This window comes from Mesocricetus auratus, unplaced genomic scaffold (assembly GCF_017639785.1).
Source record: "Mesocricetus auratus isolate SY011 unplaced genomic scaffold, BCM_Maur_2.0 Super-Scaffold_100676, whole genome shotgun sequence".
Classification (NCBI taxonomy): Eukaryota; Metazoa; Chordata; class Mammalia; order Rodentia; family Cricetidae; genus Mesocricetus; species Mesocricetus auratus.
The window spans coordinates 70007635-70027803 of record NW_024429266.1 but is presented as its reverse complement, the minus strand read 5'-3'; the positions used below and the strand labels follow the sequence as shown (position 1 = coordinate 70027803).

Below are 20169 nucleotides of genomic sequence, written 5' to 3'. Positions count from 1 at the left end.
TTGACTCAGGGTTCTCCCTGTCTACCTGCCAGGGGGCATTCCTAGACTCAGGGTCCTAGTCACAGCTCATCTCTCCTGGTCCTTCACCCAAGGCTGGTAGCTATACATCCCGGTCTTCACTTGCCTCCCTTTTTGCCAACTTTGGGGGCCTATCCCTCTTCCCACCCTTCACTCCCTGGGATGGTTAATCTCAACGTCAACCTGACAAGATCTGGACTCACTGGGAAACAAGCCCCTGGGCCCGCCAGTCCAGGTTGGGAAAATTGAGGTACCTTAACTGTGGGCAGCACAATTTTATCAGCTGGGATCCTGGACTGAACAAAAGAAAGTAAGCTGACCATCAGCAGCCATCTTCCTCTGCTTCTTGACTGAGGATGCAGGTGACCAGACACCCCATGCTCCCGCTGTCATACACTCCCCATCAGGACGGACTGGCTGCACCCTTAACTTTGAGCCCCTCTCCCCTGAAGTTGCTTTTGTTTGGTATTTGATCATAGCACAAAGAAGTAGCCAAAACACTCCCAATTCAAACGTGTACCAGCCAGGAACCATGTGCCTGGAACACGAGACCTGGTGTATGTGACCTCAGCTAACTGACTCAGATCACTGGGAAAGCTCCTAGTAACTGAGTCCCAGAAACCTGACAAACCCTGTCTGCTCCCACCCCAAAGTGAGAAGCAAACAGCCAGTAAATGATCCTGAATTAAGCTTGTCTGGGTTAAGGTGGGCTCGTCAGTCTTGACACTGTTGTGAAAAAATACAGCCTAATTTTTGTTCAAATGCGCCAAATTTACTGCCTAGATTCTCATTAACTACTGTCAAGGGAAAAGCAGATCGACAAGATAAATTACGAAAAAATTATTTTTAATGTACAAAAAGACTTATTTACAAGTTGAGCGTGTCATCTCAATTTATAGCAAGTAGAAAAAGCTAAAAACGTTTGGCAATATAAATTTGGCTGGACGATTCAACCACAGTGTACTCAGGGATGGCAGCGTCTACACAAAATAGATACAGATGGAGAAGGGGAAGGGGACGTTAGGATCTGTGTCAGGCAGTGAGACTACACCACTGGAGCCACGAGCCCGTGGGCATGGCCCAGAGCTGTCATTTGGAGTTGGTCTTGTCTCTGGATTGTAAACAGAGAAGTCTGCTGTCCTAGAACCCAGAGGTCCAGGCTCTGCTAAAAAGTTCCTCACTGAAGCCAGAGCCATGGCCAGAAGGAAGCTCTGAGTGGTGAGGTTTGGTTTGGCAAAGTTTCTATGAATTCAAAGAGAAGTCTCGGGTGGGGTGTGCACATGTGTGTGGTGGGAAGAAGCATGCGTTCGCCCTGCAGTGTGTTCTGGACTGATTCTTTTTGGAGTCAGGCCACACTGAACAAGAAAACTCAGTTAATAGTTCCTCAAAGTCCAAGAATCAGTCCTTCTCCCTCCCACCCAACCACAAATACCATGCATGTCATCAGTCCATGCCACATAACCTGGAGAGGAGGACGGAGGTCAGGGGGTTGGCGTTTGGGGGTTAGGTGTAGACAGCTGGCCACCCAGCCTAGTGTGGAGGAGCCCTAGAACTTTCCACGGGAGGGTGGTAGTGCACAGGAAAAATAGGACTGGGTAAACATGCGACTTGCTCTTCCCAGGGTAGGTCTCTTTCACCTTGGTCCATCCCTAGCCCACCGCAACCTGAGGAATTTTAGACACACGCCTTCTTCCCAGGAGGGGCTCCACTGTATCCTTCAGAACATTGTAAACAAGCCAGGAGAGGGCCCCCGGGCAGTTTCTGGGCTTGCCCCAGGTAGCACAGTTTATTTCCTTGTGATAACGTGTTTTATTAATCCTTCTCCACTCAGGAAATCTGCGGGTCCCATTGTACCTTAGGGAATGGAGATGCTAGCAGTAACTGAGGAGACTCCATAATATCCCAGGGGAGGCACCTTTCTCCTCTGTGGCAAGCAACCTTGGCGAGTTTCATGGAAGAAACGGGGGAGGGAGCAATCCCTTCTTGCAGGTGGCAGGATGGCACACCCTTCTCAGAACAGAGTATCCAGCATGGCCTCAGATTCAAACCCAAAACGTGGCTCCCCTCCCTTCTTTGGGCATGTACTTAGAAAGCCTTGGCCAATGTACTCTCTCATTAGCAGAATGACAGAGGCAAAGAAGCCAGAACCGAGTAATCCCATAAACACCAAAGGCTGGCAAGCATTGTGTAAACGAGTTTCTTTCTGAACAAGACTTTTCGAGTGTTCCAAAAAATAGGTCAAACAGCAAAGAGGCTGCCTCTAAATCTTTTCTTAAAATATTTGCAAGTCTGAACCAGCCATTGCCCAAGCCCTCTCAGGCCTAATTAACACTTTTTCCGACAGAGAGTAGAGATTATAGATTCTTATGTTTCAAGAAACTAAATTCTCTCAGGTCAGCTCTGTACCAGGAGCCGGGGCCTTTAGGTCATCATATTTAAAAACTTGTTCTCTTCAGCCAGGCTGGTGAGCATGGAGCTCATGTCCCCAACAGCCATGTTGCTGATGCCTGCAGGGATGGAGGGCAGTGTCAGGGAATTCCGGGGTGTGGTGAGGCGTGAGGAATTCTGGGAGAGATTGTGGAGAAGGGTGGGGCTCAGTGCCCCCGAGAACAAACTTGAGTGATCACCATCATCCATGATGGCATCAAAGTCAATCTGGGGGGCCTCCAGGAGCTGGGAGTCCACAGTACTGGACACCTGGTTGACCCCTGGTGAAGGTAGAGGCTGGGGCTGGATATTGTCTGAGCATGCTTGTGGTTGTGGTGGCTGGGGCTGCATAGCTGGGCAGTCTCCATTCTGTTCATACATGTGGATCTGGCCGTAGTAGCAGAGTGTGTTCTGGTCCTGTGACTGTCCTGTGTCCTGAGATGGCTGAGGAGCCAGGGATACCATGGTCCCTGCTGTTCCCTTGGGCATAGCTTCTGCTGTCTCTTGGTTGGCTGATGTGACCATGGCTTGGCCAGTGGTCCTGGCATACAACTGCTGCTGCCCGGCACGTCCTCCGCGGTGCCGGCTAGCAGTGTTGGGCTCAAGGGGTGGCCGAGGCTGCATGAGACCAAAGCCGGTGCCCTGCTGGGGCTCCCCGAAGCTAGGCTGATGGGATGATAGAAGGCTGGAGCCCTGCTGGTAGCCTTCCTGCTGCGGATAGCCCAGGACTGCATGAGGTTGTGACACCCCAGGCAGGGACGAATTGGCAATCCCAAGTTCCCGTTGATGGCCACTCATCATGGTGGCATTTGGGACGACTTCCATTTGTGGAGGGAGCCCCAGGTGGCTGGGCTTGGCTGCCATATTGCTGCAGGAGGGAGAGAACTGGTTCAGCGATCCACTGACAATGTTTGGACTCAGCTGGGGGTGGGCGTGGCTGTAGGTGGCCTGAGGACTCACAGCAGCAGTCACATTCAGGCACTGGCCACCCATGGCCGGCTGCCGAGGCTGTTGTGCGTAGCTCCCTCTGGGGGCAGCAGGGGCTCCACGAAGCTGCAGGTGTGGCTGGGTGCTGTCTAGACTTCCGGAGCTCGCCTGCAGGGCTTGTGGACTATATCCTGAGTACTGGCCGAAGGTTGGCTTCTGCTGAACCACAGCCAGGTTGCTGTGGGGAAAAGGAGGTGGCTTCACCTGACTGGGCAGGGCATCCATGGTGCCAGAGCTCACTTCATTCCACTGCACAGGCATGTTGCTCTTGTTGAGGTTAGAGGAGGGGCTGTAGCTCAGCTGGCAGCCCCCCAGTCCAGGAGCAGAAGGGCCCATGTTGGAATCGGCCGCTGCTAGCGTCCGGTGGCCTTGTAGCCCAGGACTGGGCAGTTTAGAGTTCTCAGGGAAGCCGGTGCTTTCTGCGGGATATCCCTGCCGCGCGCTGTCATCCAAGGCACCACCGGTGTGGGCCCTGATGTACTGTACCACGTCATCCGGCAGCACCAGATCATCTTCTACCAGCCCCAGGTCGGATTCAAGCCCTGTGCCATCTACTCCAGCAGCAATGGCCTCCATCATCACGTTCTCACTGATGCTAGGGGGTCTCGGGGAGTAAGTGTGGCGGGTCAGGCTGCTGTCCACGCTAGGGTGGCTCTGTAGATGCGGGCCTCGCCGATCAGTGCAGGGTGGCAGTGAGCCTGGATTCATGTTATGGGTACTGTGGAAACGCTGCACTCGGGGCAAAACGAGCGGGTCAGGTCGCCGCACAGGGTCGCTGGCCCTACGCACGCTGCTGCCTGGGCCCTCGTGTGGGAAGGCAGGAGCCGCGCCTACATAGCCATGGCCATGACTGTGGCCGTGGCCGTAGGCAGGCCCGTCACTGCCACGCCGTGGCCCCAGTGGATGCGGGCAAGCGCCTGGCAGTGCACGCTCGGGGGCATCCAGTAACGCCAGGCGGGTGCGAAGGCTTACACGCTCGAGGCCCGGCAACGGTGTGGGTGGTGGTCCACCTGTGGCTGCTGCGTATTTGGCACGCAGGCTGTACTGCTGCGCAGGCGTGAGGTTGAGCAACCCCGGGCCACCACCACTGCACTGGCTGGCCTCACTGGAGCGCCGGGAGGCGTCTGTGGAGATAGGGTCGTAGGAGTCTGCTGAGCTGGCATTGTGCGGGCGGCCGGCACCAAGAGGTGAGGCCTCACTGGAGCGGCGGCTGGAGAAGTACGGGGAGATGCCCGAGGAGCGGCGGCTCACAGTGTAGGCCGAGCTCACAGTGCTGGTGGAGCTGTCCCTGCGTTCCTGCAGCTGGCTCAACATCGTCACTTCCGTCAGCTCTGGCAGTCGCTGGGTGGGCAGCGGTCCCGCGGGCCCACCGCCCCCAGTGCTGTTGAAGCTTTCTAGGACAGAACCTGGGGAGGAACAAGAGAGGTCACAGGAGGCCAAGGACTGTGCTCCACAGGACACATACTCCCTGATGGTGTTAGGACCCTGCCGCTGTTTCCCAAAACCAAAAAGAAATGAGTTGAAGTGGTGACCTGTGTGGATGCGGCGCTGTAACCCAAGAGGTCCCAGACCTGCCAGCAGTCCTTCCAACAGTGTGGCTGATGGGGTGCCAACACGCACCACCGTGGGGGACAGCCTGGGGTCTATGGGCCCAGTGGCACCCTAGAGACGCTCTTGGAGATGAAGAGCCTGCGGAGGCCAGGCCCCCTGCTCTTTCCCTGTGGAAGGTGCTGCCCAGTACATCAGCACCCCAGCTCTGTCTTCGGTGCTACGTGGCTTACTCTGCATGTGAATCTGACCGTGGCTCCTTTGGGGTGTCAATCATACTGCTCTCCCTCCTTGAGCCTTTGCCACGACACCCCCTAAACGCTGGATGGCCAGGTAAGGAAGGAGCTGTAGGAGGGTCCGTCTGTGTTCAGAGGGTTTCAGTGGCATGCTGCATGGAGAATAGCACGCGTGCTGGAGCTCACGGACCTGCGCTAACTTTTACCGCTGCATGGGTTTGGGTGGGCCCCCCTCGCCTCTCTCTGCCTGTCTCCTCTCCGTGTAGCACAAGGTCAGGCTGAAGCAGGCAAGCGTAGGGAGAGCTCAGCCATCGGGCTTCACTTGGCTGACACTGTACACACTTCTTTATCACCCACACACTTGGAGCTTACACCTGCCCCAGACTACACCCACATCCCCTCCAACCAAAAGAGCCTGATCTCTTTGACCTCCAATTCCCTACCAACCCTAAGAACCTTTAGTGGCCAAAGATTTTCTGAAATACTACCTATAACCAAGGAACCAGACTGATCCAGCCTAAATGTGTTTTGGGGTGCCCTGAGCAGTAAGGTAAACTATATCCTCTGAGTGAACTCTTAGGGGAAAGCCCCCATTTATCATGTTATATTTACACATGACTAGGTGTGCGTATGGTTAAAATCAGACATTGCCAATAACTAAGACTTACATAACCTAAGGCTGCTGATCAAACCCAAAAGGCCATCCACATCTTGCCTCTAGCAACCTTGCTAGAGGAAGTCCTGGGCCTAAACTCATGCTTCAGATCTGAATGAAGGGTTTCTCTTTTGCTATTTTTGTGAGCTTCTTCAGATTTTTTCATTTTAATAAGACACTGAGAACCTGAAACCATCCGATCTGTCCCATAGTGGGCTGCCAGTCAGACTCCCACCTGGGCGGTTAAGACCTGGGCCTCACTCACCATTTGCTGGGAGGGGAGGCAGCTTGGTGTTGCGGGTGTGTGGAGCTGGGCCAGCCCACGAGCAGGAATCCTTGAGTGACTTGAGTTTCTCTCTCTTCAACTGCTCAAAGCGATGCATGGTGGTCATGTGTTTGCGCAGCTGCAGGCCGCCAGTGGAGGGGGCAGCCACGGCTGAGGTGTCAGCCCCTGGAGATGTGTCACCCAGTGCTGTCAGGTCTCCCAGACTCCCCGGCATCTCCACGCCACTGTCATTGTTGGGGGCACTGCCCAGGGGAGAGGGCTCGCTGCTGCAGGATGACTGGGCCCCGGGACTGGACTGACACAGCTGTAGGGACAATGAGGAAGACGGACTCAGAGGGTGTGAGAAGTCATCTGGTCCTGTGGCCATCCCACATTCATACCGTGCTGGGCTTGCTTGGGCGGGGACACGAGGAAGCAGGGAACTACTTGGGCAATCCATCCCTTGTCTACCCTCGGCCTTCTCTCCTAATATCAGATCCACCCAAACTGCCTTCCACCTAGCGACATGTGCAAGGATTTGTCCCATTGTAGGTAGAAGGTGACAAAGTCCACCCAGAGAGAAGGTACTGCTGCTGTGCCCACAATGCAGTGAGGGATAACAGAGGCCTGGTGACTTGCTGCATAGGATGCGCTCAACAAGCCAGGGGGAGAGGGGCTTAAGAGGGGGAGAGAATGGGGTATAGCCATTGCCTGCATGGCTGCTTCAAAATGGATATGCTGGTTAGTTTTACATATCAACTCGACACAGCCGAGACTCATCTGGAAAGAGGTTCCTAATAAGGAATTACCTACATCAGGTTGGTCTGTGTGTATGTCTGCAGGGAACTGTCTTAATTGTTAAATGTAGGAAGACCTACGCTGATTGTGGGTGTGATTGTGGGTGGCACCACTTTGCGGGTTGGGTCCTGAACTAAGACAGTCAGCTGAGTGAAGCAGCCAACTGTGTATATTGCGTTTGTCATTGGCTGTGATTGTGACATGCTTAGCTGCTTGAGTTCCTGCCTTGATTTACCCCCCTCCAAAAAAGATGGGTAGGGATCTGGAATTGTAACTCAAATCCCTTCCTCACACTTGCCCTCCCTTGCCTTTGCCAAGGTGTTTGCCGTAGCAACAGAAACAAAGCTACAATGTGTCCTCTCCCTCTGGGCTGGGTCGGTGCAGGCAAATAAACCAACACCACAGCACTCCACAGCACCCAGTGTAGCCTGAGATCGGCCTTGGAAGCAAACCCTGGATGCTGTAGCTTAAGGCTCATTTTCTGGTCAAATGCTTTCCCTGTCCCTGCCTCTTCCTAGGGAAGATTCAATAATATTACATGCCCAGTTTAGGGGAGATGTTTCCAACGAGCAGGACTCTGCAGGTCTTGACCGCAGTGCCCTCCACAATTCTTTGCTCCATCTAGCCTAAACTCACCCCTGCCCTCCCCTGCTCCCTAGATCTCACCCCTGCCCTGCCTTGCTCCCTAGATCTCACCCCTGCCCTGCCTTGATCTCCACACCTCACTCCTGCCCTCCCTTGATCTTCACACCTCCCTGCTGCCCTCCCCTGCTCCCCAGACCTCACCCCTGCCCTCCCCTGCTCCCCAGACCTCACCCCTGCCCTTCTTTGCTATGGATTCCCTGCTCCTCACACCTGCCAGCCTCACTCCTGCTGCCCACCTCTCCAGTCCCCGCATGTCACCTGCCTCTCCAAAGGCCAGTTCAACCTCTGCTCAGCCAGGGGCACTAAGACAGCAGCCCAGTCCACCCTCTCGCCCTGGGCACTCCCACCCTCCCCCATTCCTCCGCTCACCTCAGTAGCGTCTATCCTTAGGGGAGGTACAGTTGGGAAAAAGAGGCGGAGACAAAGAACAGGTGGTTAGAACGAAAGGAGCAGAGGCTGGAGTAGGGCCGGCACAGACAGGGACAGAGGGGCGGGAACCCGCAGTGGTACCCGGGGTGTGAGAGGCAAACACACCCTGTGTAGACCAGGATGGGGAAAGGGCATCCCCAGCCCCAGCCCCCGGTGCCCAGCAGGAGCCGGGTCAGAGAAGGTGACCGAAACGAGACAGGTGTCATGAGGGGTACACGGTGATAAAGGAGGAAGCTGAGCTGGAGCAAGATGGGGCATCATTTCCTTCTGAGAAGAGGGTGCCTTAGCAGAGCCCTCAGAGGAGCTGGGCTTTTGGGCCTTGTGCGGAGCTGGGGAACTGCCCTCTGCCAGCGGGGCAGTCTGTCTTACCCCGGAGCTCTCTGTCTTGATGGCTTTGATATGCAGGCAGTCCTCCACAGTGTGGCTAGTGCTACTGGCCTCCACACTATCCTCAGAGCCCCGGCCGCCTGGCTCAGCACTGGCCTCATTGTCCCCATTCTCCTTGAGCAGTGGAGGACGGAGGTGTACATCATTGCGTTGCTTCTTGGTGACATGGGCATCTGGCCCGTGGACGGTCTTCACATGCTTGCGGAGAGAGCTAGGGTCTGTGTACCTCTTGGTGCAGCCTGGAATCTTGCAGATGTAGGGTTTCTAGAAAGAGAGCGAGGCCTGGGTTATGCATGGGGACCCAAAGGAAGCCATCCTATGTTCCCCGGCAGCCCTTGTAAGGGGGTAAGTGCTCTAACATGTTCACAGCCTGTGGTTCGAGTGCACCAGGTCAAACCCATACGAGTCTGGCCTCCTACTCTACCTGATGTACCACCCTTGCATGCAAGGGAGGGGTGTCCTCCAAAGAACTCTTGCCACAAGAAGCTGGTGACACAGATCAGAGTGTGGGAAAGACCCACATGCTCCCAGGGAACCAGGACTGGGATTTCAAGTTCATTAGGCCTTTGTGCCTCTGTCAAAAGCAGGTAGGACCAAGGAAACTTCCAATCACCTGGCCGTGGGGTACACACTTGAGCATCTGAACATCTTGTCTCTGTCCTAGGCCTGGTCACACTCAAATACACAGACACGAATCACCATACACATACCTGATCCTGCACATATCATCACATACATATATAGCATACATACACACATATAAACCACCCTCACTTGCTGTGGAACAATCTTTGTACACTGTAAATATGTGTTGCTCTCCTTGTTAATAAAAAGCTGATTGGCCGATGACTGGGCAGGGTTTTGGGGGCAGACAGAATGCTGGGAAGAAGAAGGACGGAGTCAGAGGAATTGTAAGCAGATGTACAGAGAAGCAAGATGAAGGTGCCATGTTGAAAGAAGGTACCACCACATAGCAAAGCATAGACAAGAAATATGGATTAATTTAAAATGTAAGAGTTAAGCTTGAGTAACAAGCCTGAGCTATTGGCCAGGCATTTGTAATTAATAGTAAGGTCTCTGCATGGTTATTTGGGAAGTGGTTGGCAGAACAGAGCTGATGAAGGTCCCAACGAAAAACTCCATCTACACTCACTCATGTCTACACAAACATGGATATATCTACAAACCCACACTTGGCCCCAAATACACTCCGTATATGTATCCACTACACACATACAAATGCACAACGCACATATAAATACCTCTATACATGTATACATGCTCCCATATCTACAAGTGCATAAAGTACTTATACACATGAATATCTTACATCTACATACAGATATAGATGTACCACCCTTACACACATATGCATATATATTTGCATATACCTATACTATATATGTCAATCTTCCAATCCATACAAATATGTAACAAACCTTACTCCCACATCTATACATATGCATATAAATACACACATATCCCTACTCCTCCCCAAGGGGCTCAGAGGCCTTTGAGAATGCCTCTAACTTCTAACAAGCTCTGAAAGAAAGGCCTGTTTGCAGCTCATGCCACATATAAGTTGTTAGAAATACTCTTTTCTCCAGGACTGGAGAGATGGCTCAATGGTTTAGAGTACTTATTGCTCTTACACAGGACCTGGTTTCAATTCCCATTTCCTATATGGTAGTTCACAACCATCTGTAACTTCAGTTCCACAGGACCTGACCCCTTTTTCTGGCTGGGCACACACATGACGCATATACACACAGGTAAAACTTATTTACACACACACACACACACACACACACACACACACACACACACACACACGTCTGCCTGAACCACAGCAACTGTGTAGGTGAGCTGTAAGTAGGAGCTCCTGGTGAGTTCCTTCCTTGGCTCTCTTGTGCCTGCCTAGGGGGCTCCGCTTGCTCTGGGCAGGCAGTTGATAGCTTAGCGGAGCCTCGGCAGGCAGTTTGAGCTTCTGGAGCAGGAGCCCCAGCATGTGCAGAGGGGGTGATGGCACCAGGGCAGCTGTTCTGGAGGAGGACACCTCCTTGTGGGCAAAGCAATGGCCAGGATGGTGTCACAGCTTCAGAGAGGCCAGCAGGCTGCCTCTAGGCCTGTGACACCACCTAAGAGGTTGTGTCACCTCCCTGAGTGTCAGTTTCCTTATCTGCAGCCCATGTAGCAGAAGCCATTCAGTGGTCAGAGAAGCAGGGAGTAGATTGTATCTCAGGACATGCTTAGAACTTAGAAACCGGGAAGCTCTCTCCATGTGTTATTCCTCAGGCACCATACACCTTGATCTTTGAGAAGGGTCTCTCATTGTCCTGCATCATGACCGGCTAGACTGGTTGGCCAGAAAATCCTAGCACTGGATTATAAACACTCACCACTACGTCCAGATTTAAGCCCACTGTGTTTTGATTTCAGCTTCTGCAGACACCCTGGTGGCACCTGTATTTATTATAGACACGAGGAAACCGAGGTGCAGAGATCATCAGTGTGCCATGGAACTTTATGGAGCATCTGCTATTTGGGGGAGAGGCCACGGTGTATAGAGGGAGACCTGCTGATATGCAGGACTTACGTAAGGACAGTGGCTGGTGGGGGAGGGGCCCCTGGTACCTGGTATGTGCTGGGTTAGCTTTATCTGTTTAGAATCATGTGGGAAGAGAGTCTCAGCGAGAGACTGTCTGCTTTGGATTGGCCTATAGGCATGTCTGTGGGGTATACCTAAATTAAGCTGACTGATATGGGAAGACCCAGCCCACTGTGGGCAGATCATTCCCTAGGAAGGAGGTGGTGAACTGTATGACAGAAATGGATCTGAACACACATAGTCAAATAAGAAAGCATGCATTCATTTTGCTTTTGTCTGTGGATAGGATATGACTAGCTAATGTTCCTGACTTGATGTCCCCACAGCAGACTGTAACCTGGAACTGTACGTTGAGCTGAATCCCTTCCTACCCAAGTTGCTTTTGTGTCAGGGTAATTTACCACAAAAATGGGAATGAAAGTAGAACATGGCCGTCCACTAGTCAAGGGCAGTACATTCACACATGTCAGGCACGTCTGTCATGAGCACCTACCTCATTGGAGTGGGTGCGGTTCTGGTGTTTGGCACGGTCTGAGGCGTTGGAGAAGGCCTTGTTGCAGCCCTCGTGCTCACATACATATGGCTTTTCCCCTGTGTGGGACCTCAGGTGTGTCTTCAGGTTCTCCAGGCGAGAGTAGGCCTTGGAGCAGCCTTCGAACTGGAAGGAGGAGGACTGGTCAGAAAGGGCATTCACACGAAACTCAGGCAGCGGGACCCACGTGCTCCCCTCCAACCTCCTCCCTGCTCTTTCCCATAGCACTCATTCCCAGCATGTACCCCAAAGAATGCATAACGGTGGCAATGAGAATCAGTCTCTCTAGAAAACACTGAAAGGGCTGAAGGTATAAGACTATAGCTCAGACATATCAAAGACCTGGACAGAAGAGCTTTACTGTGAAATACGTGAGCACATACGTACGTATTGCATGTGTGGACATTCACATAAACAAAAGCACATGCTTATAAGCTGTCCGAGTCCTTCACTGTTTTCTACTCCTGTCCCCAGTATGTGACCTGATTTCTCCATAGCCCAGCTCTCATTAACTGTCTTCTGTTTTGTTCTGAAAGACTAACTTATTTTTCAGTTTATGTGTATGGGCGTTTTGTCTGTACATGTATCTGCACACCACACGTGTGCCTGATGTCTGAAGAGCCAAAAGAGGGCGATGGAATCTTCTGGACCTGGAGTTACTGCTGGTTGTGAGTCACCATGTTTGTGTTGGGAATCGAACCTGGGTCCCCAGGAAGAGCATGAGTGTTCTGAAATACCGAGCCACCTCTCCAGTTCCTGTTTTGCTTTGTTTTGAGGCAGTAGCTAAGGATGGCCTTGACCTGATCTTCTTGCTTCCACCTCCCAAGGGTTGGAGTTAAACGCATGCGCCATCACACTCGGTGCGTGTGGTACTAGGCTTGCAAACCAGGGCCTCATGCATGCTAGGCAAGCCCTCCTATCAGCTAAACTATTATCATCCCTTACCCCTGCCAAACCCTTAGAAGAAAACAAAACAGGAGGAATGGTTAAATCACTGTGACCACGGGCTGGGTAGCCATTTCTAAGACATGACAGCTAAAAATTGGATTCACTAAATTAAGCTTTTGTGTTTCAAAGGGTATTATCCAGAAAACGAAAACAGCATACAGAATTGGGGAAAAATATTTGCAAATTGTAGTTTGATAATGATCTAAAAACCTAGTTACAAAAGAATTCTTGTAACCAAGCAACAAAATGACAAGTAATGTTTCCTAAAGAGGGAGATGGCTTGATGGACAAAGGTGCTTGCTGCCAACCCGGATGCCTAGAACACCATCTCTGGGACCCACATGGTAGGAGAAAACAAATTCTGGCAATCTGTTCCCTGACTTCTATGTATGTCTCACCCCCTTCCCCTCCCCTGCCATGTAAATAAATGTAATTAAAATGTTTTAAGTGTGCAAACAGCCAGTTTGATATCATTTGCCATTAGGAAACACTAGCTGAAGTCGTAAGGAGGAGCTGGGGGGGGGGTCAGGGCCCGTCCTCGACTGTGTCCAGGTGGCTCTGCAGTGGGAGGGAGGAGGCTCACCGTGCACTTGTGTGGCTTCTCACCCGTGTGCCTGCGCATGTGCACCACCAGCATGTACTGGGCCTTGAAGGGCTTCTGCTCTCTGGTGCAGGCCTGCCAGCGGCACACGAACTCCTTCTTCTCCCCGTGGATGTGCTCGTTGTTGATGTGCTGTACAGACGTGAGACATGGGGGAGCAGGTGAGTTCAAGGGTCGTGTCCCTGGCGCCCTGAGAGTAAGGGTCACTCTCCACTCAGCTGGGCCCATCCTGTGAGCAGAGCCCCTCCTCCACAGACCACCTCCTGCCCTCAGTGGGGACCACTATCCCATCCCAAAGCCTCTACCTGGGACAGACAGACCACTCACCTCATTAAGGATCACTATAGTAGCTACTGTGTGTGTGTGTGTGTGTGTGTGTGTGTGTGTGCACGTGCGCGCGCGCACCTGCATTTTCCCATTAACACATGACTCATCTCCCGTAGCATCGCTGGGATTACAGACTCCTGCTGCCACCTCACTTTTATGTGGGTTCTGAGGATCCAAACCCGTATCTTCATGCTTGTGTGGCAAGCATGTTTAGCCATTGAGCCACCTCCTGGGCCTTCAATTGCCACTCTTAACTGTCACCTTGGAGTCTGGGGAGGCCCTCCCACCCCACCCCCGAAGGATTTTCCAGAGAGGATTAGATTGCAAAGGTCTGATCTAATCAGTGCATAGACAGGATGACGGCACTGATAGGAGGAGCTGGGACCTTGCTGAAGAAAGCAGGTCTGGGGGCATTTCCTTAGAGGAGGGCTATGTTTGCCCTGAACCTTGTCTCTATGCCCTTGATCTGCTTTCTATCTGGGGTAAGCCGCTCTGCCCCACTGAGGGCACGGAGCCAAGTGACCACAGACTGAACTCTCCGAAACTGTGAGCTGAAAGAGTTCCCGGCATAAACTGGCTCTGTCAGAGACCTGGTGACAGCTACTCCAGGGTAAGTCATCAACCACTCATTCCTCCGACTTCCGCAAGGCTCAGAAGAATACAAGGGAATCAGAGGGACACAGGCAGGGAGAGGAAGCTCTCACCAGGGAGTGTGGAGGAAGCCTCTCACTGTCTGATAACTGGGAATTCCAGCACGATTAGCATTTGCTGTGAAGGCTGCCGACTTGAAGATAATGCCTTCAAATGAAAATGCTAAAATAGTGATAAACTGCATGTAGCCCTGAGCACAGATGGCCTTGAATATGGCCTCATTCTTCTAGGGAAGCAGTATGAAGGTTTACTCTTCTTACTCTTTGGCCTTTTTGAGGGGCCCACCACCCAGCTCCCAAATAAATCACACATACAGAGTCTTATTATTACTTATTATTACTTAGCTTGGCATGTTTTTAGCCAGCCAGCTTTTTTTTTTATCTTCAATTAACCTGACTACCTTTTGCCTTTGGGCTTTTTTCTTCCTTTGTTTCTTTCTTTCTTTTATCTTACTTTTACTCTTACTCTTACTCTGTGGCTGACTGGGTGGCTACGTGGCTGACTCCTGAAGTCTCCTCCCCTTGTTTGCTGGTTCCTTTTACTTATTCTCTCTGCCCTCCAGCCACACCTATCCTTGGTCCTGCCTGGCTATTGGCTGTTCAACTCTTCATTCAACCATCACGTGTTTTAGACAGGCAAAGAATCCCAGTTTCACAGAGTTAAACAAATGCAGCATAAACAAAAGTCACACACCTTGCCAGGCGGTGGTGGCACAAGCCTTTAATCCCAGCACTCGGGAGGCAGAGGCAGGTGGATCTCTGTGCGTTCGAGACCAGCCTGGTCTACAAGAGCTAGTCCCAGGACAGCCTCCAAAGCCACAGAGAAACCCTGTCTTGGAAAACAAAAAAAGAAAAAAAAAGGAAAAAAGAAAAAAAAGTCACACACCACACAGGTATTTTCTAGAAACCCCACAGTGAGTCTGCAATTAAATACATCAGCTTCCTGTGCGGCCCTCTGAACAGGGAGGTACTCCGTTAGCTGGGAGTCTATCGGACATCAGGAGCAGAACCCACTTACCGGTTCACTCGGGTTACATAGCCAGCATGATAGTTAGTGCTAATAGACAACGTGGGCAGGATCTAGAATCACCCGAGACAGGCCCCTGGGCAGGCCGGTGGAACATTATATGACTGTACTGAGGCAGGAAGACCCCCCCCACCCCGCCCCAGGTTAGACCGTTCCTTGACTATAAATGGTGCAAAGGCAACGGGCAGCAGCATGCCTTCCTGTTTGCTTCCGGTGAGTGCACTATGAGCACCTAGACTTCCCTGCCAGGATGGGCTGCACCCTGGATTGTGGGTGAAAACAAACCTTTGTGCTTGAGTAGCTTTTGTCTGGTTATCTCATCACAGCCACAGAAGTAACTAAGAAAGGGATCCTTTGAGAAAGTCACCTAACTGCATGCATGGCTACTGGAAAGACATGTATGTGTGACTCTCCCCCAGAGAAGCCCACGCCGGCGTGTGGGCGTGTCTCCATCCTTCCCCTTAGCACCTCTCCTATCAACCTCCAAGCTTCAACGTATGTTAAAATATCTTAGCAAACTGCAACTCAAGGAGGCTGGTGAGAGAGTTCCATGGGTCTTGGTGCTGCTTCCAAGCTCAACAAACCGCAGTTTGATCCCCAGGACCCGCGTGGAAGGAGGAGAAAACTGACCCTCGCGAGTTGTCCTCTGACCTCCAATGCTGTGGCATACACACAAATGCAGACTAAATAAATAAACACGCTTAAAAACAAATAAATAAACCCCATCTGTGCTGTGTACTGACATCCTGAAACTCTTCATTGTGGTGAAGTCATGAACCTCAGTTTAATCTGAGCAGACGTTCCTAAAATGAATTTCTCGGGTTGATGCAATCGGTAGCATGGAGCTGTATCTCCGGCCCCCACTCATCATTTGAGACCCTTCTCATTGCCCATTCTATTCAGTGCTTAGAGGTCACTGTCCTGCCCAAATGGCCTATAAGAGCAAGTGACACCTTTGGACAATGCCCAACCACTGCACCTCTTTTTCCAGCTCCATTTTCCAATTAGCTATCAGGGACTAGTTGTTGGGGACATCCAATGGAAGAATGATTATCTAGCATGCACGAGACCCTGGAGCCAGCCCCTGCCCCAAATACTTCTTTTGCATTTGTATGCGTGTATCCTTATGTGTTCGGGTGTGCACAGAGGTCAAAGGCCAGCACAGGCTGTCCTCCATCACTCTCCCCTGAATTTTTTGAGACAGGGTCTCTCACTGAACCTGGGTTTACTAAGTCAGCAAGGCCAGCTGGCCAGTGAGCTTCAGGGGTCCTTGTCTCCAGCTCCCTAGACAATAGACAAAGCACCACCACACTTGGCCTTTCATGTGGGTGTTGGGGATCAGAACTCAGGTCTTAAAGTTTGTGTAACAAGCACTTGTTCAACTGAGCCATCTCTCTGGCTCCTTCTCTTTTGGGGAGGTGTGTTTTGAGATAGGGTTTCTCGGTGTAGCCTTGGTTGTCCTGGCATTTGCCCTGTAGACCAGGCTGGCCTCGAACTCACGGATATCAACCAGCCTCTGTCTCCTGAGCGCTGGGATTAAATGTGCGCACCACCACCAGGTTGGCTCCTTCCCTAAATTCACTGAGGATTAAAGGCAGCTCACATACCCTAGGCAAGGCTCTGGGCCTTGCCTATGGGGAATATGGCGATTATGGTGATGTTCCTGAGGTACAAGCACCACATGCTGGCTATGTGGGCAGTGAGACAGACTTACTGATACTATTGCTTCAGAGAAGTACAAAGGAGGGGTCCTACCTGTGGGAAATGCAGCTTCCCATGCCTTCCAGGGAGGCCACAGCTAGCTCCTGACCCTCGGCCGTGGGCTCAAGGCACGGTACCAGGCTGACCCTGAGGCTAAACAGCCTAGATGGGAGAGGCAGGTCAGCCAAGGACACAGCAACACCACTGCTGCTTTGTATTTTACAAGGTACTCTGAGGAAACGTAAACTCATGTGTCTCTTCCAGACAAAGACATTTACAACCTACACAGCTGTCCGGGAACTAAGTGGCAGGCTCTGGCAGCACCTTGTCCTAGAAGATGAAAAGCCGCTGGCCTGGTGCCCTATGCGGCATGCCAAACTGTCATGCATAGATAACACCACCTTGGGAGCAAGTAAAATAGCAGCCCTTTGAACTTCCAGAAAAACCTTCCCTGCCAGCCTCCCATTTCCATTCATAAAGCCTTTCAAATGAGAAAAATGCTTCCTGACTACGCCTTTCATTTTTTTCTTATTGGTTTACTTAGCGACAAATTGTTAATAATGAACGGGGGCTCTGGCTTGCCATCCGTCTTCCCAGAGAGCAGAGTCAGTGCTAGGGAAAAGCGGTTGCTCTTTGTAGACCAGACTGCTCTTTCCAGGGCCAGGTAGACACAATTCCCTAGGTCCCAGAGAAAGCCCGGGAGCCCCCCTTCTCAGGTCCACACTTTAGCTGAGGGATTCTGTCTGCTGGGTGTTTCCTGGAACTCAGCAGACAGGCCTGAGATCACCAGTCGAACATCTCTCTTGGCCTTCTCCTCACTACTAGGATTAAAAGCATCTAACACCCTGCCTAGTCCGTTTGTTTATTTATTTATTATTCATTCACGTATCTATCTGTTTATCTATTTACTTATTTATTGATTGTGGTTTTTCGAGATAGGGTTTCTCTGTGTAAACAGCCCTATTTTTCCTGGAACTCGCTCTGTAGACCAGGCTGGCCTTGAACTCACAGAGATCTGCCTGCCTCTGCCTCCTGAGTGCTGGGATTAAAGGTGTACACAACCACTGCCCTCAGCCCTTTTTAAAAGGGTTTTTTAGGAACTAAAGTCAGGCCTTCTTAGCATTCTGCCGATTGAGCTGCCTCCCCAGCCAAGGGGCACATCTTTTTACACATCACCATGGAGCGCATCCTTTATATCATCTCTGTACTTTCGCTTGAGCCCAGTTCCAGCCCAAGCGCTGTCTGCTCTTTAACCTAAGAGCTTGAACCTGCAACACACAGCTCTGATTAGTTCCTCTCCCCTTGTTTGCTCCAAAGAGGCTGGAAATACAGATTCAACTTCCTGGCATGCGGACTGCAGCTTGGAGCACGTGGTTTTGCTACCCCTCCCCGAGTTGGGGAAGGCCCCTCTTCGTTAGTTTCCTAATTCTCACACTTGTGTTTTCTTGGCGTTTCATATATGTGTTTGGGGTGGGGTGTGGAGGCCTCAAGGCACCTGGTCACCACACCTCCCACTTGTAGGGACGGGCTCCCCTTCATCCCCTTCTTTGCAGCACAGGCCTTGGAAGGCCCTAGGTCCATAGGGGTTGGGGGTCTGCATCCCTAGGCAGGAGCTGGGGTCACAGGCTTACATGCACCAGCTGCTCCTGCGTGTCGTACTCCTTGGTGCAGTCTGCCCAGTGGCAGTTGGTCTCGTAGATGACCACCTCGGCCTCCTGCTTACAGTCATCCCTGTCCAGGTCTTCCTTGAGATCAGCCAGCTGCTCCTGGGAGAAGGGAAGACCACACCCACATGAGCCACACCTGGTTACGCAGTCCCTGAGGATACCGTGAGATGAACCTCAGCGGTCCTACTAAGGGCTCTAGGCTGGATGCACATTCACATTTACAGTAAGTACTCGCGTGTATACACATGCACATATACAAATTATGAACACATGTGCGCACACACACAACATGTGCACACAGAGTCACACTCATTCTCACTTTCCTCAGATCAGCAACAGTCCTGGGCCCTTCCCTGTTCTGGTACAAGGCTGTTCTGATTGACCAGAGCATCCTTCCCTCCTGATTTGCATGTGAGTAGGAGAAGGGAAGGCCCTGACTACTGCCTCTGTGGTTTGCTTTCCACTATGGGCAATTGAGGTGAGCCCTATAGTCGCTGGAGATGGTAACCCTGGTAAGTGTGCGGGGTTTCATACTGTTTCCTCAAGTGCACATGGGCACTCAGCTCACATAAGCACAGGGCCACTGTCTGTAAATTCTCTGCAGAGAGGATGTGTACCCATAGACTTCTGTCAGGCATGTTTCCCTGCCCCAGCCCCATACACGGGTTCTTCATTCTCATCTCATAGCCAGGGAAACTGCGCTTAGGGAGACATGACCTCTCCTCTTCATAGCAAAGCCTGGGCCTGGAGAGGCCTAGATCTGGTTAGCTCTAACTGTCAACGGGACACAGCCTAAGAATCACCTGAGAGGGATTGCCTGTAGCAGACGGGTCTGTGGACATCTTTACAGGGGGTTGTCCTGTTAATTGATGTAGCAGGACCTGTGGGTGGCACCACATTTAAGGCAGATGGTCCTAAGAGGCAGACGAAAGCCAGCTGAGCAGGAACTAGCAAGCAGCATTCCTCCATGACTTCTGCTTCAAGTTCCTGCCCTGGCTTCCCTCGGTGACCCACCTGCCCTGGAAGTGTAAGCTAACAAATCCTGTTCTCTCCTACTTGCATTTGGCCAGAGAGTTTTATTGCAGTGATACCATGAAAATGGACACTCTTTTGATCATATTAAGGTTATGAGGCCATTTCAAAGACATAAAGTAAAAGCCTCTGGTCACAGGGGATCTGCCTGGAATGGGGGCCAAGGACAGGTACAGGCGCCCCACGCTGGGTAGCAAGGCCCAGGGAGGGCCTGTGAAGTCTGTTGAGGGCAATCTAGTGTTCATTGGATCTACTAGGCATTCTGGGAACCAAACCAAGGCCAGAGACAGTTACAAAGACTTGCTTTATAGTTCATCTTATTTTTAAAAGCAGCAGGAATATATCCTGTATCTCTGAAACAGCTTCTGGGTTGTGGATATAGCTCAAGGGCATTTGCCTAACACACATAAGACCACCAGGCTCTAATGCAAAACAAAGAAAACAAACTAAGAAGAGCCTCCAGGGAAACAAAAAACTGCTAGCTAGCAGGGACAAGCTCTTGCCAGGTTAAGAACCCTACTATCTACTGGCACAGATCATTTAGGGACACTGAGCTCAGCTCAGAAGTGCAGGATTTCCCATGGTGGACCATAGACACAGGCCTTCTTTGATTTTGCAATCAAGGCTACAACTTCTTCTAAAAGGAATCCCTGGTTCACCATCAGGGACCTTCCTCAACAA

General features: G+C 51.5%; 1 protein-coding gene across 1 annotated transcript in view; it reads right to left on the bottom strand.

The window, feature by feature from the left end:
- Window positions 1-847: 847 nt before the first annotated feature.
- Gli2 (GLI family zinc finger 2) overlaps window positions 848-20169 on the bottom strand; it is a 226845-nt gene continuing 207523 nt past the window's right edge. The window contains exons 9-14 of the mRNA XM_040738479.1: window positions 18421-18555; window positions 13067-13216; window positions 11497-11661; window positions 8378-8659; window positions 6137-6461; window positions 848-4838 (exon numbers count right to left, since the gene is read on the bottom strand). Of these exons, the coding sequence (XP_040594413.1) occupies window positions 2440-4838; window positions 6137-6461; window positions 8378-8659; window positions 11497-11661; window positions 13067-13216; window positions 18421-18555 (3456 nt within the window). The 3' untranslated portion in view covers window positions 848-2439. The remainder of the gene's footprint in view (window positions 4839-6136; window positions 6462-8377; window positions 8660-11496; window positions 11662-13066; window positions 13217-18420; window positions 18556-20169) is intronic.